The 27,103-nt window shown below is 39.8% G+C and overlaps 1 protein-coding gene across 1 annotated transcript in view; it reads left to right on the top strand.

Moving 5' to 3' along the window:
• prkceb (protein kinase C, epsilon b) overlaps positions 1-27,103 on the top strand; it is a 164,618-nt gene that overhangs the window by 122,330 nt on the left and 15,185 nt on the right. The window contains exons 12-13 of the mRNA XM_067421403.1: positions 17,479-17,617; positions 19,344-19,532. Coding sequence (XP_067277504.1) covers positions 17,479-17,617; positions 19,344-19,532 — 328 coding nt within the window. The remainder of the gene's footprint in view (positions 1-17,478; positions 17,618-19,343; positions 19,533-27,103) is intronic.

Raw genomic sequence — 27,103 nt, 5'->3', positions numbered from 1 at the left:
GTGTGTGTGTGTGTGTGTGTGTGTGTGTGTGTGTGTGTGTGTGTGTGTGTGTGTGTGTGTGTGTGTGTGTGTGTGTGTGTGTGTGTGTGTGTGTGTGTGTGTGTGTGTGTGTGCGCGCGTGTGCGTATGTGCGGCCTGGTAATCCCTACGTTATGAGGACAAAATGTCCCCCAAAAAATGGCAATATCCGAAATCCTTGTCCTTGTGGGGACATTTTTAGGTCCCCATGAGGAAAACATCTTATAAATCACACAGAAGGAGTTTTTTTGAGAAAGTAAAAATGCAGAATGTTTCCTGTGATGGGTAGGTTTAGGGGCAGGGGCAGTGTAAGGGGATAGGATGTACAGTTTGTACAGTATGAAATCCATTACGCCTATGGAAAGTCCCCATAAAACATGGAAACGCGGCATGTGCGTGTGTGCGCGCGTGTGTGTGTGTGTGTGTGTGTGTGTGTGTGTGATGGTACTTCAAAATATAGTTTAAAATTAAATAGTTTCCATTGTGCCGTGTATTTGTAATGTATTGGCTTCCTGTTCCATATTGATTTTAAAATATTGCTATATATTTTTAAAGCCCCTAATAATATGCCCCTGAATGCCTCAAGCTGTGGAATAGCTTTCCATTATCTGCTAGAGCTGCTCCCTCTGTATCTGAGTTCAAATCTATACAAAAAATTCATCTTTTGTTGTCGTTTTAACCAGAGTCCTGCAACGGGTCGGGTACCCGCGGGTATCCGCGGGTACCCGCATAAAAGTGTCTAAAACGGGTGGATTGTGACATTTATAAAATTCACGGGCGGGTATGCGGGCGGATAATTAACTCTGTGCGGGCGGGTAGTTGCGCGTATGGGCGGATGAAAAATATGTGCAATATTTCTGTGGCAAAGTGAACGAGAGAGCGAGAGCGAGACCAGGGCGTGATTGTGAATGAGCGTCACCTGCGAGCCACACCGGTCTCGAGTCCTCTGAGGGAGCTCGGAAGCATATAAGGACGAGAGATCACCAGACCTGGATTTGACGTTGAGTTGTTTACTTTTTATTATGTGTGTGCGCTTGGCAGATGTCGAGGGGCTGCCCACGTTACTTTCGTTTTGTTTGGTTAAAGTCTTTTAAATGTTCGCCGGTTTCCGCCTCCTTCTTCCCCCATCGAACATATTGTAGGCTTTTACAATTTCTATGTCCAAATTATCATTACACACACACGCAACAACGATATGCCATTTGACCCATCACGTCACCACCACTGCGACATTGAAACTTTTGTTGATGCCTCTCGTAGCGCAGATGAAGCGAGCGTTGCAGGAGTAGCAATAGATGAAGTAAAAGTAAAGTTGGTGAGTGGAGTAGCTATATGCAATTGTTGACAATGAGTCTTTAAAGGCACTTTTGCCTGTTTCATTAGACCATTCATGACGCTGTTGATGTTGAGAGAGGGGCAGGATAAAAAATAAAGCATTTTAATTTGAATGTTTTAGCGTGTGTGATTTATTGCGGGCACGGGTCGGGTAACGGGCCAAATATTAACGGGTCTGGGCGGGTACGGATTTAATTTTGATATTTTCACGGGTCACGGGTCGGATCTGGTGCTAAACCTTGCGGGTACGGGCGGGGGCGGGTCTCCAAAAATGGACCCGTGCAGGACTCTGGTTTTAACCTTCTATACCTGTTTGTGTATTATGTGCAGAACTTTGGTAAACCAAGGTTGTTTTAAATGCACTAGAGAATGTGCCTCACTATTGAGTTATTGTGTTCATTGAACTATAAGTAAGCTTTTTTTTTGTTGCCAATGTTTTAAGCTTGTTAAGGCTTAAATGGGGTAATAAGTGTCAACTAGTTCTGGTCACCCCAAAATCTGACCACCCTGCAAAAAGTGAGACATGAACCATCATCATTGTACCTTTGAGTGAGGTATTTTACCTCAGGTTGTTTGAGTAATTAATGTCCTTGTAATAGGTCCAAGGCAGAGCTCTATGACGACATAAAGTGAAACTTTATACTGGCAATAAATACAAAATTCTGATTATTCTCTCTTTAGTCTTGCCTTGTTTGGGGAAAGCCCTACATTGTAGGAGACCTGCATGTCAGAAGACATGTTAGTCTGTGCATGGCAGAACCGCATTTCCCTCCCATGTGAAATAATTCCACCTCTCTGTGACCTGCCTCACATACCAAAAAAAAAAAAAAAAAAACAAAACAGAATGCAGAACATTCTAGAACAAAATGTTCAGGTGTAGTATTCTCCTCCCTATCGAGGAAGGACATGGTGGCAGTTTTGATTGAAACCACAGAAGTTTGATCTGGTTAAAGAGGGCATGTTTGGTCTTGATTTTCCTGCTGTAGATTGCAAATGGCTGGTTTGGTTGTTTGTTCAGATTCGCTGCATCTAAAAATAGAGAGTAAGAGCAGGTGTCATAGATGTGGCTCATCTGCTCAATTAAACATCTTTTGTTGACTTGTGGCTCTTGAGGGATTTTGTAACGGTGTAACATGGGAGCTGTATTTTTACAATGATCGGGAAGGCACGAAAGTCCTGAGACTTAAAAGGACCTGTGATGGAACATGTGAGCTGAGCTGGTAGTTTCACACCTTGTACTTGCGAGATTCTGCTGTGTGCACTCTTTGTGACCTTTCACCTGAAAAGGAACATAAGACGATTGTGGTAGGCTACTGTTCCTTTTCCTATTGTGATCCTCTTTGTGTAAGAGCTAATTGATATTGACCCAAGAGCACATTCAAAAATACACTCTTACTTTACTAAACAAGGTCCTCTATGTAGCTACTAAGTATGGACTAAGAGGCTCAGTTACAGCCCCTATAATTGATAATCACTGTAGCCTTGTGCGCCAGTTGTGTTTTGCACTGATTGCAAAACACAATGATCCAGTGATTTTTTTTGTTCCTTTACATCCACTGATATGCAAACTTTTGCTTCTCCGTTATGAATTATATATTCTATTATATTAATTAAGTCATGCACACGTTGCTTGGTAACCTTCCAGGAGTGCCGAACTACCTTAGTATTCATGAGCTTAGTATTCAACCATTCTTCTGGCAACCGTCAAACCCAGACTCGGATTGCCAGACAGAGAAGCTTGATTTGTCACTCCAGAGAACGCGTCTCGACTGCTTTGAGCCTAGTTCACACTGCCCGATTTTTGCCCCGATTTTGAGTCGCCGACAGGTTTTGTGAAATCGCCGACAAATGCCAGAGATCACAGGCAAATCGGTGCTTGTGCACACAAGTGACAATCACGCAGTGTGAATAATCAAAGACGCAATCAGAGAGAATCGCAGACGAGTCGCCGACGCCGGTGAGATATTTGGCATGCTAAATATCTAGAGCTGTCGGCGATTGAAGCTCCTGCTGTGTGAACAGCGTTCTGACTGAAAATTACACAGCCAATGAGAGAGTGAGATACAGGGCAGCAGGAGGTTCAGGGAGGAGTTATAGAGCAGAATTTCAGTATTTTAATAGATATATTTACAATTCTATCAAACAGAAACAAAGGCCAAACATTTGCACGTCCAGCCACAGCAGCAGCACATTACAAAATTGTTTATTTACCTCAAACTGTCTTTGCAGAACACAGTCCTGGCTCCCTCTGTCTCTCCAACAATTTCTTCCGCCATAATCTTTTTTCTTTTTCTCCACAAATCAGCGCACATACAATTTGAAGCAAACTTTGTGCAGTTTATCATTTTTAATAACAATTCCAAGTCTCGCGCGAGAACTGACGCACGTGTGATCTCGCGTTGTTTACTTGTCACATCGCACGTGTGTTTGGGAAACGTAGTTTGTGCACGGGAGAGAGAGAGAGTTGTCGGCGATTCTTCCTCTTGTTCAGTCATGCAGTGTGAACTCCTCTGTTGTCAAAACATCGTGCAGTGTGAACACAGCAGTGACTGAATGATACCCCAGATAGTCATGCAGTGTGAAAAGAGCAGTGACCCGACGAGTTTGAAAATCGTGCAGTCTGAACTAGGCTTTAGAGTCCAGTGATTGCCTACTTTACACCACTGCACCATGCCATGAAGCTCTCTACTCACTGTTCTTGAGCTAATCAGAAGGCCACATGATGTTTAGAGGTCTATAGCTATTGATTCTTTCACAAATGTTTGTAGCAGTGTCTGCATGCCTAGGTGCTTGATTTGGCCATGGAAGTGATTGGAACAGCTGAATTCAACTAGTGCTGGTCATGTAAATAGAATATCATCAAAACTGTTGATTTATTTCACTAATTCCATTCAAGATTGAAACTTGTATATTATATTCATCAATTATAGCCTGACAAGCCAGACCCACATCAAGATGTTTGGTCTGAAACTCACCATTGACATGGCTCAATCCGAGGGGCGGGATAAACGGTTGTTTTTCAAACTCCCTCTGCACGGCATATGCACACAGTTGGATAGCGCTACAACCAACCAGAGCAACGAAGGTGAAGCAGAGCTAGTTGAAAGATTAAACTTTGTCGTATCCGGTCAAAACACATCTTCCCTTCTTAAGAATGACTTCAGTACCGTTCTTTGTTATTTTCTCAGAGAAAAGCTTAACTCCAAGTCTTCCAGAGTCGCAGTCAAAGCTGGTTCGAAAGACTGCAGTTCGCCAGTTTCTGAAAATTTGAATATTAAAGACACCTGGTGCAACACTCTAATCAGCTAAATAACGTAAAACACCAGAAGCGTCAGAAGCGTGTCACCTGGACTAAAGACAAAAAAGGACTGGACTGCTACTGAGTGGTCCAAAGTTATGTTCTCTGTTGAAAGCAAATTTTGCATTTCCTTTGGAAATCAGGGTCCCAGAATCTGGAGGAAGAGATGAGAGGCACACAATCCACATTTCTTGAGGTCCAGTGTAATGCTTCCACAGTCAGTGGGGGTCTGGGGTACCACCATGTCACCTGCTGGTGTTTGTCCACTGTGTGTTCTGAGGTCCAAGGTCAATGCAGTCGTATACCAGGAAGTTTTAGAGCACTTCATGCTTCCTGCTGCTGGCCAATTTTATGGAGAGTTGCTCTGATAGTGGCATTAAGCTCTTCTGCATTCCCCATGATGCTGGGCAGCATGAGCAGTGCCGCAGACTAATTGACTCCATGCCACGACACATTGCTGCAGTAATTCAGGCAAAAGGAGCCCCAGTTAATTATTGAGTGCTGTGTATGCTAAGGTTTTCTTTGTATTGATCTTAAGCAATAGTCTAATTTTCTGAGTTACTGAATTTGGGATTTTCCTTAGTTGTCAATTATAATCATCAAAATTACAATGCCAGGCCACATACTACATCAATTACAACATCATCGCTGTGTAGAAGAAGGATCTGGGTACTGAAATGGCCAGCCTGCAGTTCAGAGGAAGATGCGACAAAGAAGACCTAGGACAGTTGAACAACTAGAAGCCTGTATTAGACATTAATGGGAAAACATTCCTATTACTAAACTTGAGCAACTTGTCTCCTCAGTCACCAGATGTTTGTAGACTGTTTATAAAAAGAAGAGGGGATGCCACGAAGTGGTAAACATGACCTTGTCCAAACTTTTTTGAGATGTGTTGATGCATTCTGTTTTTATGCACAATTTGTACAGTGTCCCAACTTTTTTTGAAATCGGGTTTGTAAAATGTGCACAACTGCTCTGGCATTACTTTTCAAAGAAAATCTGAAAAACAATTTTCAGTGGCAAATTGCTTAAACGGTGTTCATTAGACTATTATTTTTAATGACAAACACAACAAAAAAACAGTACAATGACCAACTCACTTTAATAGGCACTTATACATTTAACTTTGTTACCAAATCTTCAGCGATTATCTTGTCAATCTGTCAGGATTAATTCAATTTGATTCCTGCTGCAGATGTACTGCGGCTCTCATTCAGCTTGCTGCATTGAGCAGACATGTTCAGTTTTTAATTATCTGTTTTCTAACTGTACTAAATTATTTTATTACTATCTATAAGAAAACGACTGTGGGGGACTGTTTCTGTTTCTGCATTTTAACTTGGCTTGATTCTTAGCAGGACTTGACTTGCTTGAGGTGAGACAGACTTTAATTGATTTGCTTGGTTTGTGTGAACTGCAGCTTGAGACTGTGGTAGAGACTTATGCTGAGTTCAGTCGGTTTTCAAACTCGTCGGATCACAGTTTTTTTTCTCACTGCACGACTATCTGGGTAGTATTCAGTTGCTGCTGTGTTTACTGCACAATGGATTGACAGGGGGTTTCACTCTGCAAGACTAAGACAACTCAGTACATTGTGCAAATTACACAGAAGTGACATGCAAACAATGTGAGATCATGGGTGTGTCAGAGTTACTGGAATTGTTATTTAAAATGATAGACTGCACACCTTAAAAAAATAAAAAAATAAATTGAGACAACTTAAAAGTTAAAGGCAATCAGCTGCAGAACATTTTTAGTGCGTTTAATCAATTTGTTATCTCAACTTTTTTCATGTTAAATAGTTGAATAAACTTTAAAAGCTAAATTTTTCATACCAAACATAAGTTGGATTTTTTACAGTGCAGAAAGTTTGCGATCCAAATTGTATGTGCGCTGATTTGCAGCAAAAAGGAGAAAAAGAAAAAAAAGATTATGGCAGAGGAAATGGCTGAGGAGACGTGGGGATCAAGTATAGTGTTCTGCAAAGAATCATTTTGCAATGTGCTGCTGTTACAGTCTTTCTCAGTCGCGTTGGTACGTTTCTCAGATCAGAATTGAAATTCTCAAAACTACCTGTTCAATTCTCACAAATCTTTTTTTCACTTGCGCACATCAAAAAAGCAGTTTCTCGTTTCTTTGAACAAGTTGCAAATGCTTTGGTACATCCATGCAAATGATTATGTACAATTCTCTGTTGTTTCCTACATTATCAGTTGCTAATGTCATGTTGATCAAAATGTATCATATTGGGTGTCTGTTGAATAGTCTCACCCCCCTCAACATTTAGGCACAAGCTCATAGCATAAGTCTTTACATGCAAAATGGTTGAACAAGTTATCATATGTCAAGCATATTTCTATACTTTCTATATTTCCATTAGACTTTTTTCCAAATTATCCTGAATTGGTAAATTGCTCCCAGGTGAATCTTGACTTTCTCTAACAAAGGTGCTTCTCATGAAACATCAACTAGCAGGTATATATATATATTTCTACACATTTCTTCTTTAAGTTTTTTGTGTGTGTGTGTGTGTGTGTGTGTGTGTGTGTGTGTGTGTGTGTGTGTGTGTGTGTGTGTGTGTGTGTGTGTGTGTGTGTGTGTGTGTGTGTGTGTGTGTGTGTGTGTGTGTGTGTGCTATTCAGTGCTGTCTTTTCATTTCTGTATCTCAATGAAATGTTCTGTCAATAAAATACAGTACAAACAGTAAGAGTGTGAATTTGAATCTTTTCCATTCTCTTGCAATTACACTCACACATACACTAAGATGTAACTTACAATTGACAATAATTATCAAAACTTTAGCCATAGCTTCCATCAGAACATCCCTCCAGAGTAAACTGTTATATTGACAACATGACTAAACAATTTGACTGTCTTATCCGTACACAATGACACAAGGACTTGTCATTCTGATGGCACTGACATGTTCATTGACACAGATGTTTACTTTTGAGAGATGAACTAAGGTTTTTGAATAAGAGAGTGGCGTTTGAAGGCTATCCATGGTGTTTTGCTATTTGTACAAATTGTTTTGAGAAATTCACTTTTTTTTGAAAATTGTGAGTTTGATTCGAAAAATGTACCAAAGCGACTGAGACAAACTGTAAGGCAAATATTTGTGCTTTGCTTCTGTTTGATATAATTGTAAATATATCTATTATAATTCTGGTCTATAACTCCTCCCTGAACCTTCCGCTGCCCTGCATCTTGCTCTCTCATAGGCTGTAGGTCACCTCCAATGTAATTTTCAGTCAGAACACATTTCATACAGCACGATTATGAAGCGCAGACAGATACAGATTTTTAGCATGCCAAATTTATCAGGAGCGTCGGCGACTCATCTGTGATTATCTGTGATAATTCACACTGCATTGATTGTCCCTCATTTCAGGCATTGGTCTGCAATTGTGAAAACATGTTGGGGCTAAAATCAGACAGTGTGAACTCGGTATTATGACTTGAACATGTGTGACTTGCTCCCACCAAATACTCAGGTTTATCAGGAATACAAAAACAAGAACAGAACAACCAGTAAGCAGTAACGACGACATACAACTGAACAGGACTAAACACGGCATAAGTACACTGAAAACAAGAGATGGCTAATTAACTAGACCTGAGCAGAACTCGCTCAATCAGTAACCAAGGAGAACAACAGGCAGGGGATGAAGGAAGACCAAACTAATTGATGAACTGAATTAATTTCTTGATAGATAGATAGATAGATAGATAGATAGATAGATAGATAGATAGATAGATAGATAGATAGATAGATAGATAGATAGATAGATAGATAGATAGATAGATAGATAGATAGATAGATAGATAGATAGATATTTGCACAGAATGATATCTAAATATAATTATTATAATACTATAATATTATAATATAATGATATCTAAATTGAATATATAGTATTAAATATATCATTATAAAATAAATAACTAAAATATGATTAGGTTGCACTAAAAGACTACAAAACTCATTACTGTTCATTTTAATTTAACTGTTATTTTGAATCATCAGTCTTTCTTAGTTTGTTGTAATGGAATAGCTTGTTGTGCTTTTAAAAAATGCTTTTTTGTAGTGCAAAGAGGCTGCTGTGTACGTAATGGAAAAAAAAATACTTCTCAGGATTCACTTGAAACACAGGAAATGCTCTAAACCGAGTCTGATTCTGTTTCCCTCTCACAGTCTTTCTCTGCTTGTCTTGTGTTCTTACTATCTGTACTTTCCTTTGAGTGAAATGAGCTCTAGTAAAATAGTTAATCTCATCTTCATGGCTTGCTGCTGAGGTTTCCATTCCACCTATAATATAAAAGAAAACGTTCATTGTTTTTGTATATTTTTACAAAACTCACAAAAATCTTAATCATTAACTATAATGAACGAATACGTTTGCATACCATATTCTTAGAAATACCAACAAATCAGCATCATACATTTGCAGAGCTATTGGTCTGTATGGAAAATTAGGAAGAACATTTTAAAGGTCTAATAATAATTGCATTATGTTTGCGACTATCATGAAATCAATTAACATATTACACATATCAGTTTAAAACAGCAATAATAAAGGCATAATTTAAGTTCCCTTTCAGTCGGTCACGTTCAATGTACATCGGTCATCACCGACGAATTGGGATCACTTCAGGGAGCCCCTATCAGCTTTAAGATAAAGAGAATGGGCCAATGGCCATTGGTGTGTGTGCTTTGCATATTGCATCCTGCCCTGTGGCCCGGGTATGAAGCGGAAGCGATCGCCACGCACCATCATCATTCACTTCGGGGCCGAACGGCGTTCAGGTCGAAAGCTAAACACTGCTATTCAGCAAGAGAGAGAGAGAGAGAGAGAGAGAGAGAGAGAGAGAGAGAGAGAGAGAGAGAGAGAGAGAGAGAGAGAGAGAGAGAAGACGACGCTCGTGTTGGCGTTACAGCACACGACAGCGTGATTGCGTGCTCACCGCTGTTTTCACAGCATTCTCAGTGTTCTCAGTGCACATAGGCTGCACTATTCCTGTGTGTTGCCGTGGTTTTCCCTGGGTGCTTCAGCACACTAAAAGAGCATTTCCTCACAAAAAGAGCAACACGGGTGTGATACTGCGTCTTTTTCAAGATGTCATTCCACCCGTGCGTTTCTGGATGCGGTCGTTCCCTCTCACCCACTGATAGTCACAAACGCTGCCTCACGTGTTTGGGCGTTCAGCACACTGAGGCAGCATTTGTGGATAGTTCATGTTCTCACTGCGGGTTCTCTCAGTTCTCTCAGAGCTTAGATCGAGACTCGCCTACCTCCCCCTCCGCATACCTCAATCTACTGCTATTCCTGCCCAACAGCAGGATAGACCTACTTTGATGGATGTCCGGGGTTATCAGATGATTATGTTCAGGGCAAACCCGCTGAGCAAGCCTCCACGGGCCCCTGATCCCTCACTAGCTCCGCACCCAGTGGTGCTTCTGGGAGAAGCTTCTGGTCCATCCCATGGGCATCCAGTTGTGATTTTCAGGGCACCCATGGATGAGCAGATGTTGACCGCTGCATCGGAGGAGGAGTTCCAGTCCTCAGAAGATGAAGACTTGGCTATACTGCCTCCCTCTGGGAGAGTGGCATCGGTCGAGTCAGACCCCAAGTTGGCGGCTATGCTTTCCCGGGCCACTGAAAAGGTCAGGCTTGACTGGAACCTCCACCACATTCCAAAACTTCTAGATTGGATGACTGGTTTCTCGGGGCGGCTCACTCTGGTTCTCAGCGTCCCGCCCCGGTGCCATTCTTCCCGGAGGGGCTAGGTCGTGGACGGTACCTTTCAGTGCCAGAAACAGACCTACTGGTCCTCACTACCCTCGACGGCAGGCAGGCCAAGGGTTACGTGGGGATCCCGTCAGTTGAGCTGGCCATCGCGATGCAACTGTGTCCGTTGACAGCTTCCAATTGGTGTGGTGACCCACATCTCCCGTCCAAGGCCTGTAACGAGCATATCAGTACAAGGTCTTACCCTTCAGGCTAGCCCTGTCACCCCGCGTCTTTACGCAGGTCGCGGAGGCAGCCATTGCTACCATGAGGGAGCCTGGGGTTCGCATCCTCAACTACCTCGACGACTGGCTGATACTGGCCCAGTCGCGAGTGCAGTTGTGCGAGCACAGAGACATGGTGCTCAGGCACCTCAGCCAGTTGGGGCTTCAGGTCAACTGGAAGAAGAGCAAACTCTGCCCCGCGCAGAGGATCTCTTTTATCTCTCGGCCGCCCAGACAGCGCTCCTCACCAAGGAGCGTGTCCAGTCGGTGTTGAACTGCTTGAATTTGTTCAAACGCAGAACAGCGGTACCACTAAAACATTTTCAGAGTCTCTTGGGGCATATGGCATCCACAGCCGCGTTAATGAGTCCCGAGATGGGCATGGCACAGCGGATTCTTCCGTGTCCAAGTGACGCCGAGTTGCCACCAAATCTTCAGCCCGTGGTCGGACCCTTAATTTCTATGGCCAGGAGTGCCCCTAGAACAAGTGTGCAGGCATGCTGTTGTCTCCATGGATGCCTCATCCACCGGCTGGGGTGCCACATACAACAGGCTTGCAGTTTTGGGTCTGTGGACTGCAATGGCAAATCAATTGCCTGGAGTTCTTAGCAGTTCGTCTTGCACTCAGCCACCTCAAAGGGCCACTCAGAGGCAAGCACGTTCTGGTCCGTATGGACAGCACTGCAGCCGCTGCATACATCAACAAACAAGCTGGTTTATGCTCCCGTCGCATGTCACAACTCGCCCGCCATTTCCTTCTGTGGAGTCAGAAGCATCTGAGGTCGTTTCGCGCTACTCACATTCCGGGCCTGCTCAATCATGCAGCTGACGAGCTCTCACGTCAGCAGGTGCTCCCGGGAGAGTGGTTAATCCATCCCCATGTGGTCCAGCTAATATGCAGCTAATATGGAGCTGCTTCGGGACCGCACATGTAGACCTGTTTGCTGCCCCGGTCTCGGTCCATTGCCAGTTGTTCTACTCCCTGACCGAGGGGACCCTCGGCACGGTCAAACAGCTGGCCTCGGGGCCTATGCAAGTATGCATTTCCCCCAAACGGCAACCTCACGCAATCTGTCTTGAAGCCAATACGGAAGTAATGTAAACTGCAATTCCTCGACAGAATCTCATTGAGCCCCATGTTAAAATTCCCAACTTTGCAGCAGAAAAAACATGTTTACAGCCTGGTACAAATTGTGGTTTTGGTTTCTACGGCTAATTTTGACCTTCATGACAACTGTGAGGGGAGTGCATTTTTTATAACTCATTCGTTTACGTTATATAAAGACTTTAAGTTCTGCATAATTAAGGGTGTGGTTACTTTAAATGACAGATGGATAGACGTCACGGACACTACGTCCATATATTTTACAGTCTATAGTTACCCACAGTCAGCCTTCTCGCTCAGACACTATGCAAAGTCAAGGAGGACGTGGAGCAAGGTTCCCACCACTCCCTTCCCGGATCAGGTGGTGAACCTGCAAGCGCTGCCTTCGGAGGAGGCAGACCCAGCCCTGGCTTTACTCTGTCCCGTCCGTGCCCTACGAATGTGGACAGAACGCAAATCTTTAGGACCTCAGAGCAGCTCTTCGTCTGTTACAGAGGACAGCAGAATGGAAAAGCTGTCTCCAAGAAGAGAATGGCATCGTGAATCCCAAGACGTTCCCTGCCCGCTCGGGGTTAGAGCCCACTCCACCAGGGGTGTGGCCTCTTTCTGGGCGTTGGCTCGTGGCAGATATTTGTAGAGCTGCAGGCTGGGCGACACCTAACATGTTTGCTAGGTTTTATAGCCTATAGTTTGTAGAGCTGGTAGCTTCCCATGTGCTCGCTTGCCATAGCCAGTAATACTGAAGTACCTGTTCTAAGTGTCGGCTTGAGGCGCTACTCCCTTCCCCATGGAACGGATACGTGCGCTTATCTACTCCTGTCGAGTTCCCCTTAAGAAGGTGTACCCTGTCGAGTCCTCCGCAACCCACGGCAGTCGGACAGAGCGGAGTGTATGCATTGGTGGAACTTGTGTTAGGCTGGGTTCCATGTGTTGTGACCCTCATATGTCCCATATGTGTATTTTTCCACGGTAGTGCTCTCTACAGCAGGCCCGTGTCTTTCCGCCATCTCAGTCTGGTGTTGCCCCCCCACCTACAATGGCCAGGGCCACCCCTGGGACTTCCATATGTTGTACTGCCCACGGCCAGTCCATACGTGTACTTTCCACATGGTACCTCTGGGCATGATGTGGCTTCCGCAGCGATCCCCCTGGGCACACTTTCCCAGCGTTATCCATTAGTCTGCTGAGTGGGTCTTGCAGAACAACAGTGTGACTCTCCCTGCGTGATTTTCCCACCCAGTACAGATGGGGTCTGAGGGGCTCTTCACTGGGCGCTGGAAGTGGTAGTAACTGTGGAGTTTTCCAAAGGGATCTTAATTTGTATGTGACGTCCAACATACGTCGAATGTGACCGACTGAAAAGGCACTACTCGGTTACGTATGTAACCGTCGTTCCCTGAAGGAGGCAACGGAGACATACGTCCTGTTGCTGTACCATCACTGCAGAACGAGTCTCTAGTTCGGCTCCCTTTAGTGAAAAGCAATGGTGCGTGGCGATCGCTTCTGCTTTATACCTGCACCGCGGGGTGCAATATGCAAAGCACGCACGCAAATGCCATTGGCCCGTTCTCTTTATCTTGAAGCTGATAGGGGCTCCCTGAAGTGATCCCAATTTTTCTGTAACGTCTGACGTCCATCTTCATTCCCTCCTTCAGGGAAAGAGGGTTTAATACGTAACCGAGACCTTTTTTGTCCATTCGTCTTTGAATTTTCAGTCTACATTATATTATTCAGTGTATGCACACATTTATTAAATTATAAAATAATATTTTTTTGTTTGAAATATGTTCATTTTAAAAATACAGAAACAAAATATTTGTAAAAAAGGTAACGATTCTGAAATCATTAACGTCTAAACACCTGAAGACTGAAATGAATCCAGTGGGACCGACCTGCTTGGGCCCAGATGGTCTCCACCCACTGAAACGCTTTCCCAGTCAGTAGGGAAATAATGAACACTTTCTTTGATCTATCGTGGGATAGAGATTAGGCTGCATCTCTAGGGCCAGTGAACACTGAAGGATGAATACATTGCACTCCTTGCCAAAGAAGGGTGCTGGTTTGGCCATGGGACTGGCGACAACAGCTGGCAAGGATGTGACAATGGTGGACGCAAAAGTTGAAGAGGTGTTGGCGCGTGCATTGGTGGTGAGAATCCCACCCATCAGCAGTTTTGAACAAATCCTTTGATTGAATGATTCAATGACTCACTTGTTAAGACAATGATTTGACAATGATTTAGTTTTATATTTAAGTATAATTTCATTATGGTAAAGAGATTAAATGCATATATTGTAGTTGATAGAATCCGTTTCAAAATCCGACTTTTATGAATCAAATGAGATAACATTGTTGAATATACCAGCGATAAAAGTAATTGCAGTCACACTGCATGAAATGTGGGGGCCTCCAACTGTTTTAATTGAAATGGGCCTCCGAAATTGCAAAGGCGCCTCTGGAAAAACGCTCACCTTTCAAACTCAGAAATTAAACTCTGAGGGAAAAAACAAAACAAAGAATGTTACCTAACATCCTGGAAAATAAATCCAAAAACGGGAGCAGCATTCACTATTCATGCACTTCAAAGGGTACAGATAAGAGAAGCAAATGTAGCAATGTCATATAATCTATATCAACAAATGAAGCTCACTGGATGAATTAAGGTCTCTATCTTGGGAAAGAGGGGAAGAGCGACGTGACCAGGATGCCTCGGAAGGTAGACTACTGTAGGTCAGGAGTGGATAGTGGAGGAAAAAAAGAGAAAGAAATAAGAGACAGATGGAGAGATGGACAATGCTGGAACATCTTGTGATGTAAAAGAACATGTGGGTAGGACAATAGAGCAGCCGTTCACGTCTCATGAACTCTCTACCCCTTTCTTTTTATGCACCTCCACTAAAGGTTAGACACACCTACACTTCATTTGTTACTTTTTATCACATTTTCAAATGAATCTTACATTTTCATTAATCTCAAATTGAAGTATATAAATTATGTGAAAAAAAATCTATAATTAATATTATTTTAAGCTACAGTAGTGTCCAAAAGTGATGTATAGTCTAAATGGGCATCTTCGTCCTCTATTAAAATATGAGTATAATTGTGTTTCCGATTCTGTAAGCATTGTATAGTTATTGGAGTCTGTGTGTGTGTGTGTGGGGGGGGGGGGGGTTTCTGGTCCCCATGAGGAAAACATCTTATAAATCATACAAAAGGAGTTTTAGTTTACTTTTTGAGAAAGTTAAAATGCAGAATGTTTCCTGTGATGGGTAGGTTTAGGGGCAGGGGCAGTGTAGGGGGATAGAAAATACGGTGTGCACAGTATAAAATCCATTACGCCTATGGAAAGTCCCCATAAAACATGGAAACATTATTTTTCCTGAGCGTTTTGTTTCTCTGTGCTTTTTTCTTTTGTTTTTGTTGTTGCAGTAAAATAAAACTGTAGTATCTGCAGTTTGGCAATACAAATAATATTTTTGTCAGATTAATATCTCAATCAAGTTTTGAGATGTTTTGATGGTTTAATCAAATGTCTAGGGTCATTAAAAAGAACTATTCTAAGACAATTTCTAAGACCTAAACGCCTCAATCAAGAAGTGGATCTTAATTTTGGGAAGTGGGTCTCTCAACGTGCATCTTTCCAACATCCATTACAAGCATTTTTGAAATGCAATGATTGAAAACTTTTGGTGGGGAAAGACATGAAGGAATGAAGCCCCCCTTTTGCCAACTTTTTTAAACCAACAGGAACGTGCCAAGCTTCAGGGTGCCTTTCTGAAAGGGAACAGTTGCGTAAGGGTTCCGACGCTCCCCTCCCTTTTCTGTGAGGATGGGTTTATGAAAACACCTTTGACTGAATGACATCCTGCGAAGTGATGTTGACATTTTTGTTGCAATCAACCATCAAACCCCAATCCAACGGGTTTCATCCAACTCCTTGTTGTCTTTCATCAGTGGCACCTTATCATCTCACGCTCTCCTTTTCTTTTTTTTTACTCTCTCTGTCTCTCTTTACCTTACTCTTGTGCTGGTTAAATTCACTCCACGGGTACATGCTGTTCCCCAGTCTGTACTATTAGACAAGCCCAATAAACCAGAATGTAGAATGTCTGTTGGGGAAGCATTAAAATAAAGTGTTAGCAGATATAAAGCAGACTATTAGAGTAAACTATTACTCTAATGAGAGTTAGTTGACAATTACATGCAGTTGCAAAGTTACTTATAATTAGTGGAATGTCTAAAGTGGACCATTAAAATAAAGTGTAAAAAGTATAAAGTATTACTCTGTAGAATTTGTATTTTACTTAATATTGAAATTGAATCCTGGCAAAAGGATTTAAATAATAAATACATTTGTTTAATTATGCCACCGCCAATTTAGTTGGTGTACTATTTATCAAGCTGCATTAAAACTTTTAAATTTTGCTTTCTACATTTCATACTTTTTTAATTAACTCTAATTCCATGCTTCACAGTTGTTCTGAATTTAACATAATGTACACCGTTTAGAGATTAATCAGTTTAATTTGATGGAAATTTTTCATGCAATCAGAATGCAGCTGTCAGGCATAACATTATGATGGGTAAATGACACTGATTATCTCTTCATCGCGGCACCTGTTAGTGGGTGAGATATATTAGGCAGCAAGTGTACATTTTGTCATCAAATTTGATGTGTTAAAGCAGGAAAAATGGGCAAGTGTAAGGATTTGAGCGAGTTTGACAAGAGCCAAATTTTGATGGCTAAATAACAGGGTCAGAGCATTTACAAAACTGCAACTCTTGTGGGAACTGGTGTTCCCAAGACTGCAGTGTCAGTCACTATCTATCAAAAGTGGTGGAAGAAAAGAGTGGTATACCAGCGACAGGGTCATGGGTGGCCAAGGCTCATTGATGCACGTGGGGAGCAAAGGCTGGCCCGTGTGGTCCGATCAAACAGATGAGCTACTGTAGCTCAAATTGCTGAAGAAGTTAAAGGGATAGTTCACCCAAAATTGAAAATTCTGTCATCATTAAAGAATGGTTTGACCTAAAATGATCAAAATTGAAACTACTGGGGAAACAAATACTCCTACATCTCGGATGCCCATGAGGTAAGCTAAAACATATCAAAATTTAATTTCAAAGTGAACAATCCCTTTAATACAATTAAATGTGGAAACATTTTGTTTGTTTTGGTTTTGATACTTCGATCTTTAATTGACTAAAATGATGTCCATGTGCACAGGCAGACATCAGGATATTAGTGTCCGCTTGATCAAACTAATATCAGGCATATGCGTGTCAGTAAATGATCCACCTGCTGTGCTGCATGTGTTGCTTAATATTTGGATAGATATATCCATAATCTGAATCATGCATTAGTTATTTCAAGATGTCTAAGATGTTTTGCTCTTTTATTAAATTTCAATTTATGGTTAAGATGATCAAAATGTACGATAGAATGCAGAGATGAGAAAAAAAAGCAAAAATAATAAAGATAGATATGATTTGTACAATTTGTGCTCTCAAAGAGTTGGAGAGTTTGAATAATTTATGCAAATCAGTTTCAGTTCATTCAAATTTAACCTTTGCATTTGTGTAATTTTACTCCAAAATTCTTTCAGGAAATCCCTGTGTGCTGTTTTTCATGTAATACAAATGTTTCACATTCTACATATGGGTTAATATTTGTATTTGTTACATTTGCTTCAAATTTCTTTGCAGGGATTTAAAACTAGACAATATTCTGTTGGACGCAGAAGGTCACTGTAAGCTGGCAGACTTTGGCATGTGTAAGGAGGGAATCCTGGATGGCATCACGACGACAACATTCTGTGGCACACCAGATTATATTGCCCCAGAGGTACAGTATTTCACACTCTCACAGACACAAATGCCCAGCGAACACTAGTCTCAATTTCTACTGCTTGTTTCTCATCAACAATATGACATATTATTATTTATGTTGTTTAAAGGTTCTCTATGGAACTTTTAGTCATATAGTGGTTTAAAACAAAACTGCATGCATTTTTCAGAAGAACAGCGTTTTGGTTGTGCTTTGGCACTATGTGACTGTGCAGATGAAAATTATTCGTTCTTGTGACCAAAAACAAAACATTCACTACTAGGCTTGAGATATATAAGTTTAGATGGATAGCCTCTCAAGCTGACTAGCTGCAGACATTACTGTTGCTATACCCATTAATAGGCATGGTATAACAGATACAATTAACTATATATGGCAATTTATCTATTAAATAAAATACCTTACCCACCTGTTTAGTGATAAAAACGCATCTCCGCATTGCTTTTGGCACCAATAAGATAAGCCAATGTTGATTCATGTTTTATTACGGGCTCTGTCGCATTCTCTTTTTACCAGCAGACTCTCCTCTGTTCAACTTTTTTTTTTCCGGAAGCTGGACATTTAGCTTGATCCATGTCAACCTTTCTCGCTCATTGTGACAAATAACCCATGCCACTCCCACACCATACATAAAGTATATGTTTATACGAAGTAGCCATTAAAAGTAGCCGGAGCAACTTTTCTCTGCTAATGGAAATTACGAGACATGTATGAGTGAATGACGTATGTATGCAATTTCCAGTAAAACACCCTGCTAGGTCTAAAATAGAAACACTTATAATAGGCTTACCATAGTGTATCAAGGTAAGACGAAAATAGGCTCTAGAAGAAGGATTGATGATGTATTGACTACACTGTAAAAAAAAAAAAATTGTTGGTTTTTGTTGGTTTAACTTAAAAAAAAAAAAGTAAGTAACCTGGTTGCCTTAAAATTTTGTGTTTACTGAAATTAAAAAAATTGAGTTGATACATTAAAGGAAATTTGTTTAATAAATAGAAACTCAAAATATTATTGTATCTGAACCACATAAAAAAATTGATAAATCATGAAAATAGCACTATTTGGCATGTTTCACTGCATCATCACATATAAAACACACACAATTACCCAATATGCTTACAATTTTTTTTAAATAATATTTGAATAAAGGTTGTCAAATCTCAAAAAAAAATCATTGTATCAACTCAAAATTGTGATTTCTATGAACTCAAAATTTTAAGGCAACCAGGTAACTTTTTTTTCTAAATAATTTTTTACAGTGTATGTATTGATGATTTTGAACAAAAAAGTTACATCATGTGCCAAATTTTTTATTGAGTGATGTTAGATATTTACTGTTTTATTTTTCTATCACCAGCTTTCATATTTTGGGTCTCACATTAAGCACAAGTCGAGATGCTCAGAATTTTTGAGTAAATTGTTTTTACACATTTGAATCAATGTGATAGTTTACTTAAGAATGGTTTTACAAACACAGATGTGTGTTTTATGAATGTTGCCCAATGAAGTTTTAGTGTTTTCCACTTTCAGTTAAGTCATAGTTTTACATAACATTAAGATCTATGACTTGTCATATTTTGCTTACAGTAAATCATCAGTGGCTGAAGAACTTTTTTCTTTTTTCTTCTCTGGAAATCAGCACCGAATACGAGCTTTGATCTGGACTTGATATATCTTGTCAGTTATTCTGTTATTAGCTTCAAATGATATTCTCTTTTGCAGATCTTGCAGGAGCTTGAGTATGGCCCATCAGTAGATTGGTGGGCCCTAGGTGTGCTGATGTACGAGATGATGGCTGGTCAGCCTCCTTTTGAAGCAGACAATGAAGATGACCTTTTTGAGTCCATTCTCCATGATGACGTCTTATATCCTGTGTGGCTCAGCAAAGAGGCTGTCAGCATTCTTAAAGCGGTATGTGTCCATTCTAATAAAAAATATTAAGAAGGAAGTTTGCCTGCTGATTATTATTAAAGACATTGGCTAATAAACTTGTTGTATGCCTCTTGCCACCTCTTAACCTTTGCTCTTGCTACTATCTGCTTGCTTGCTCAATCTTCTGGAAATAACTGTTTTGATTGGTTAAGTAATAGAAGAGAAAAAGAAGAAAAATTACAAATTACACTTCTTCTGGGAAAAGAACAGATTGTTTGTGTTTCCTGCTGGATTTTTGGATTGTGTAATCTCAGAGGTCTCGTTTCAGGATGAGCAGCCATCCATTGCATGGGTTCTTCCTCTTTTAACTGTACAAATTGTTTAAGTGCAGATATAAAAAGAGCTGAGGAAACTTTCTTTGCTCAGAGGATCATGTTTCAATTATATAATCTGTCTCTAATGTATCTCCTAAAATGCTTTTGGAAAATGAAAAAGAGACCCAAATAGTTAACAAACAGTAAAAGTATTGAGATAAATACATATTAGACAAAATGGCAGAATTTATTCTCATATGAATTGATTTTATTATATCATATGATTTTATTTCTCTGTGGAACAAATCATTATTTATTTAATATTATCTTGCAGCTCTTGTTTTTCATAAAATAAAATTGAAAAAGGAAAATACATTAAAAACTGAAGTAACACAAGTCCATGCAGTTCCTTTCAATTAAGGGTGTCATGAACTGGCTTTTTTAGAGGTCAACTAATGACGTTTGTGTGTTTTTTTACATTCAAAAACATTATAACCAATAAGTAATAGGCTATTTTCAACACTGGTTTTGAGGCTCTCTCATGAACGCTGGGTTTTGATGGACGTGCCGCACTGGAGACTTGGAAGTAAACGCCCGCGACTAGGATTGGAGAAGATTTGCATATTTAATGAGCTTCAGCTCTCCTTTCAGTTTAGTTCACATGAAGAAGATTGTTTTGAAAGCGACGATCCGGATGATTATCTTTCAGGGCTCGTAAACATCTTAATCAAACAAACACAATGATTTATTTCTCATCCACCCACGATTGATTATTTCTGTTTTACATGGCCTGCACGATTGGTGGATATAAGCGCGAACACACACACACGCACACACACACACACACACACACACACACACACACACACACACACACACACACACTCACTCACACACACACACACACACACACACACACACACACACACATGTGCACAGATCAAGAAAGGAATATTATTTCACTATATCCTGTCTGGAAAACACACAGCCCCAGGACTACTATTACATATAAAAAAGACGTTTTACTCACATTCAGTTTGTTGCACCATTCTGTCGGATCCAATATAGAAGGCATAGCATTGTCTAAAAAATCCAGCACTTGAGACTTGTTTACAAACGATTACGCGTTGAAATGAAGCGAACACACAAACCTTCTTCCCCACGTGAGCTGGAACTTCATTAAAAATAAATGAAATATCACACATTCCTAATATTAGGATCCGAAGGAAGCTTATGCAGCGACTGTGTTCTTCCACAATATCTTGCTACGGCCCTGAGTCGGTGGGCGGGGCTACTGAATTACACACGTGTTTTGTATCATGATGACGTAAGAATGAAGCACACGATCGTTTTCTGGGCCTGGTGTCTATAAAAGCTTTTCTTTGACTAACCAGGAAATTTTCAACTCTGAAACTTACAGGATAATCTTATATTACCATGACCTTTTATATATCAAAATCTCAAGGGAAAGTTGATTTCTCAATTCATCACCCCTTTAAAAAGATGTCCTGGTTCGCATTTCAAAATATAAAGTTAAAATTTATAATAATAAAAAATGTCCCAAAGAACCGAATAGTATGGGTGTGGCACAAAGGGTGAAAAAAATTGTATTCACAAAAGTTTGTTCAGCAAAAGTTTGTTCTCCATTTCAAAAAATTCAGTATTAATGCAATTCTAGTGGGCAGTGTCTTTTCAGTCAATGCATATTGCTCATATTTATTTTGCATGGCTTGTTTGACTTGTTTCTCTTGTTATGCAATGCGACTCCGTGTGAAGAGTTGTATCTGAATGCAAGTGACTTTTACCTTGCATGGATAGGAGTCACTTTGGTTCCAGTTCATGCCGGCAGTGCTTTGGTCACTCGGTTAATATGAAAGATGCCTGTGAAGGTAGTCAGTGCAGGGACAGTGAGGTGTTAGAACTCATAAGTAGTGTTGAGGAAAGTTCCTTTTCAAAAGTAATGCATTACAATATTAGGTTACTCCCAGTGCTTTAAGTGGCCCAAAAGAAGTGCCGGTACTCTATTATTATTTTGATTTTGCTGACTCCCATCCTCCACTGAGGTAACAACAACTATATTGAAGGGGTTTTATATACAGCGTAGGGTGGCCAACAGGGCCGTGCACAGGGGGGTGGCCCGGTGGCTAGAGCCACTGCCCCTTTGCCCTCATCGGCTAAGGTGCCCCTCTCCCTCACCCTCAGAGGATTTCCATAAAAGCATTCGGTTCCGCAAAAAATCCACTAGTTCCGCTAATCCTTTCCGTGTTTTCCCGCTCGCTCCGCGCAGCATCGCTCAAAGTCTGCGGCTGTCTGCTCTCTGTAGAGACGGCTGTTCCAGAATGTCGTCCCATTAACAGGTATATTACAAACTACAATCCACAACGTTGAATTGTTTCAACAGTGCAAACATGGATTCAAAGCTCCAGCATGCCACTCCTGTAAAATAGATTTCCGATTATAATCAATTTTACGAGTTAATAGGCTACTAGTATCTATAGCCTAACATACTTCATATTTATGATATTTTATTTAGACCATATTTATCGTATACACAATTTAAAAAAACAATACAGGCTATTATAAATATACATGAGTTGTATACAATAGGGCTAAACACACAGAAAAATAGGTTGTCAAAATTGCACCTTTAGAGAGGTACAACAGCTTGTTGCTGGGGCAGTACCCTTAAAAGGACAACTTTGTACCTTTTTTACTCCTAAAAAGTGCATATTAGTACCTTTGAGTACAAATGTGTACCTTAAGGTACTACTATGAACCTTTTTGTGGTAAAAATGGTACAAAGTTGTCCTTTTAAGGGTACTGCCCCAGCAACAAGCTGTTGTACCCCTAAAGGTGCAATTTTGACACCCTATTTTTCTGTGTGAAGCACACCCTAAGAAAAATGTGCTCATTTTTCAAAAAAGTCCATACTTGTGCAAAAAAGCAACGTTTGCAGTATTTTCTGTTAACATTGAATGAATGAGATTCCATAATAATTTTATAAAGTGTTGTAACAACTAAATATATGTGTATTATATGATTATTATCATATTTTTTATTATAAATATGATGTTGCCTCTAAGATGGACACCCAACTTAAGATATTTACCAGCTGAATCTTAACCATGTCATTTCAACAAATGGAAGTCAGTCAGCTGTTTACCATCATGTTAAATATGCCTTTTACCCCAAATACCATACTTTTATATATTCTGTTATTAAAAATCTGTTGAGTATGATTTACATAAATCATAAACAAGACCTTTGTCTCAAAATATATTCAATTTTAGTTATTCTCATTTGCTACTTAAATCTCCAATAAAAAATTTAAATAGAAAAGATATCAAATTAGCCCAGAATAAACTTTTTGGAAGAATAATTAGAACAACAGAAATTGAATTAGCACTAAAGCCTAACAATTGTATTTACAGTATGATTGTAAAAGGTTTGTTATTCATTTTCTATATTAAGATGATACTCAATCCCCTTATAGTGCCCCTTTTTTTTGGTTTTGGCCACTGCCCCTCAAAATATCTGTGCAAGGCCCTGGTGGCCAACTTTTGAAAAAGAAAATAAGGGACAATCGTGGTTCTTTAGGAAAATAAGGGACACTCAAAGTATGTGTACTGTACCACACAGTGTATGTTATTTCAGTGTCTGCAGTTAAGTGTGTGTGTAGGCTCTCAGACAAACACATTTGAGTCATTCTGTGTCAAAATCTGCCAAATTTTAGAAAATGTCCCAGATTTTGTTAATTTTGTTTCTGAAGAAAGACAGACATAAATTAAGAAAAAAAATACAAAATTTTTAATGTGATGGATGTATATATTTACTGAGTAATTCAATAGTTTGTAGTGGTGGTCAGAATGACAATTTTCACAGGGGTGTAAAATGACTTTAGAAAGATGGCATCATTATTTTATTTTCACACAGAGATTGGTAGGTCTATGAGTGAAATCTGTTGACTTTAGAAATCATTGTTGCATTATAAGCCAACGGTGACATTTCAATAAAAAGGGCTGAAGCAATTATTGTGGGTTTTTTATGGATCAAAGTTTGCATGTCTGTAATTCATTTTAAAGATACCTTAATATCCTTTTAGATCTTTTTAAATTCTAATTCTTAAAACACTTTTTACTTTTGGGTCTTTGATTTTAAGGCCCATTTAATTTCCAGAGATATAGGGATCTCAATGTGGCTCCATGAGTTAATTGGTAACCATTTTCAATGGTCTTATATTTTCTGAACAACAAATAAACTAGAAATGTATACATTTCTTTCAGATACACAATTAAACATTGCTGTCTGAGTTCCATCAATACTATTTTTCCCATACTGTGACTGTAACTCTAAAAATATGTAATATATCTCAATATACTTCATATTTTCTCGTTCTTAATTAAAAAAATGTCTTTTGTAAGCTTAAAGGGTTAGTTCACCCAAAACTGAAAATTCAATGTTTATCTGCTTACCCCCAGTGCATCCAACATGTAGGTGTGTCTGTTTCTTCAGTAGAACACAAATGAAGAATTGTAACTCAACCGTTGCGGTGTGCCAGTCATATAATGGGGTGAATAGGTAACAAGTCTATGAGAGCAAAACAAACAAACAAAAAAACATGCTTAGGCAACGTGAATAAAAACCCTGGTACTCCTGACGACACACTGATTTGTTAAGACACGAACCGATCGGTTTCTGTGAGAAACCGAACAGTATTTATGTTTTTTTTTTTTTTTTACCTCATATCCTGACGAGTCTCATCAAGTTTCCCATTGGCTGTGACTTCCGTTAGGTGAGGACAAAAACCAGCGCAATCATAGATATATAAATAGTGCCTGTGCAGATCGGTTGAATGAGGCATCTACATAATGTATGTCTATGATCGAGCCGGTTTTTGACCTCATCAGGCGGAAGTCACAGCCGATGGGAAAACTTGACGAGACTCGTCAAAAAAAAAACATAAATACGGTTCGGTTTCTCACAGAAACCGATCAGTTTGTGTCTTAACAAACCAATTTGTCATCAGGAGCAGCAGGGTTTTTGTGCACGTTGCCTAAGCATGTTTTTTTTTTTTTCTCTCTCATAGAATTGTTACCTATTCACCCCATTATATGAATGGCACACAACAACGGTTGGAGTTAAACATCTTCTTTTGTGTTCTACTGAAGAAACAAACACACCTACATGTTGGATGCACTGGGAGTAAGCAGATAAACATCACATTTTCATTTTTGGGTGAACTAACCCTTTAATTTTAAAGGCCCTATACGGTTCAGTCCCATATGCATAATGTGACTCCATGCTCAAATGATTGAATATTTATTTTCTACACCAAGGAATATTAAATACCATCAACTTCTAATCAGAATTATAAAACTGAAAAAAGTTTTTCTTTTTTCTTTTTTTCTCAGGAAGATACATAGATGGCATACAGTTTGATAGCATAATAACTGGACTTTGAAATTTCAGCCAATAAAACATTTTATAAAACAATGGCACTATTTTATTGTATGAATAAAAGAAAATGCATATTTTTCAATGAAAGAACTTAGAAGATTGCTTTTGCTGCCTGAGACTTTATTGGTTATTTTGTGTTTGAATAGCCTATTGATTTTATGAATATGACAAGTTACTTAAATATAAAAAGGTCTCTCTCTCTCTCTCTCTCTCTCTCTCTCTCTCTCTCTCTCTCTCTCTCTCTCTCTCTCTCTCTCTCTCTCTCTCTCTCTCTCTCTCTCTCTCTCTCTCTCTCTCTCTCTCTCTCTCTCTCTCTCTCTCTCTCTCTCTCTCTCTCTCTCTCTCGCTATTTAACTGCATTAACTTACAATAGTGAATGATGACTTCCCTTTTTGATCACGTCTTCCCTCAGGGAGAGTGCATGCTTTTTTTGCATGGCTGAATGTTGGACTCACGAACATTAATCACATTGTTTGCATTCGCCCAAACTGATTTGCCGAAAATCTAAACGCAAATGGTTAAAGGGATTCGCCGTTAGCACGAGCATAGCCATAGCGAAAACTGGCAGAGGATTCTGCTGGGTCTTGAAGCCTTCTGCGAACGGTTATTCTCGGTGGGACGAATTAGGTGCATTGTGAAGGGCGCTCTGAAAAGTGGCAGCACAAAAGGATTAAAACAGATGTGCAAATGAGCTTACCGGTACGCTGAAGGCGCACGGAGAGGTGGTGGTACGCTCAAGAGCTATATTTGGAAGTGACGGTACTGAGTACCGGCGCATACCGGCCCACTTAAAGCACTGCTCCCTAAAAAGGTAACTAATTGTGTTATTTGTGTATCGCTTTTTCCCCACCTGGATTGGTAATAATTTGAAGTCTCGGATCTTTGAATCTCTTTTTTCGAGAATATAATTAAAATTTTACACATTAATAGCCAACACATTAAAATGTTACAAGGCCAAATCCCCCAACACATCAACTTGATGTTGATCACATTTAGAATAAGAAAAAATAAAATAATGCAAGGACAAACCAAATTATGAGAAACAGAAATGATTAATTCATTGCACCTTGGTTTTCATTCAGGCTGTTATTTAACCTCACCTCCCGATCTCCAGATGAAGTCTTCCATTCATCCCATGACATCCCTATTTAAGTTGAGATATGCAGAGATATTAGTTCACTTCTCAAGTATCGGGTTTGAGACGTCCGTTCATCATGTGACAGCCACATAATCTATAAGGCTATGCATTCGTACCGGATACATAAATGATTAGTTCATGTCTCGGGTTCGAGTCATTTGTTCATCACGTGATAGCCACATAGCCTATAAAGATATGAAGTCAGCACCAGTTTTGGGGGTAATGCATTAAGAGTAACTTGTTATGTAATCAGATTACTTTTCAAGTAACTAGTAAAGTAATGCATTACTTTTCAAATTTATAACAAAATATCTGTTACTTTTTCACATTTATTTGACTGATAGCTGTCTTCTCCCTATGTTAAGAAAAATTGAGAGTAAGTGCAACGGTGATGTGTGTGAACAGGTTATTGTAGTTCTAGACTAAATGTGAGCATTTATTCATCTCACTTGCACAATATAGATTAAATACTCCTCAAAATTAATAAAATCAGTCAAATGCAAAATCAGAATACTATGCAAACCTCCAATAATTAAATATTAAATAAAACAGATGTTTGTATGCATTTAATCTACCTTTATTGACCAATATTTTGCTGATAACTTCCAATAACTTAAACCAAAAGCAAAAATGACTTTAGATTTTTATTGGTGAAGAAACTCTTCAACTTTTTTCTCCTCTTTTTCCATCCTATTCTTCCA

The sequence above is a fragment of the Pseudorasbora parva genome, chromosome 17 (assembly GCF_024679245.1).
Source record: "Pseudorasbora parva isolate DD20220531a chromosome 17, ASM2467924v1, whole genome shotgun sequence".
Classification (NCBI taxonomy): Eukaryota; Metazoa; Chordata; class Actinopteri; order Cypriniformes; family Gobionidae; genus Pseudorasbora; species Pseudorasbora parva.
Note: the sequence above shows the minus strand (reverse complement) of the source record. Positions and strands in the feature narration are given on the sequence as shown.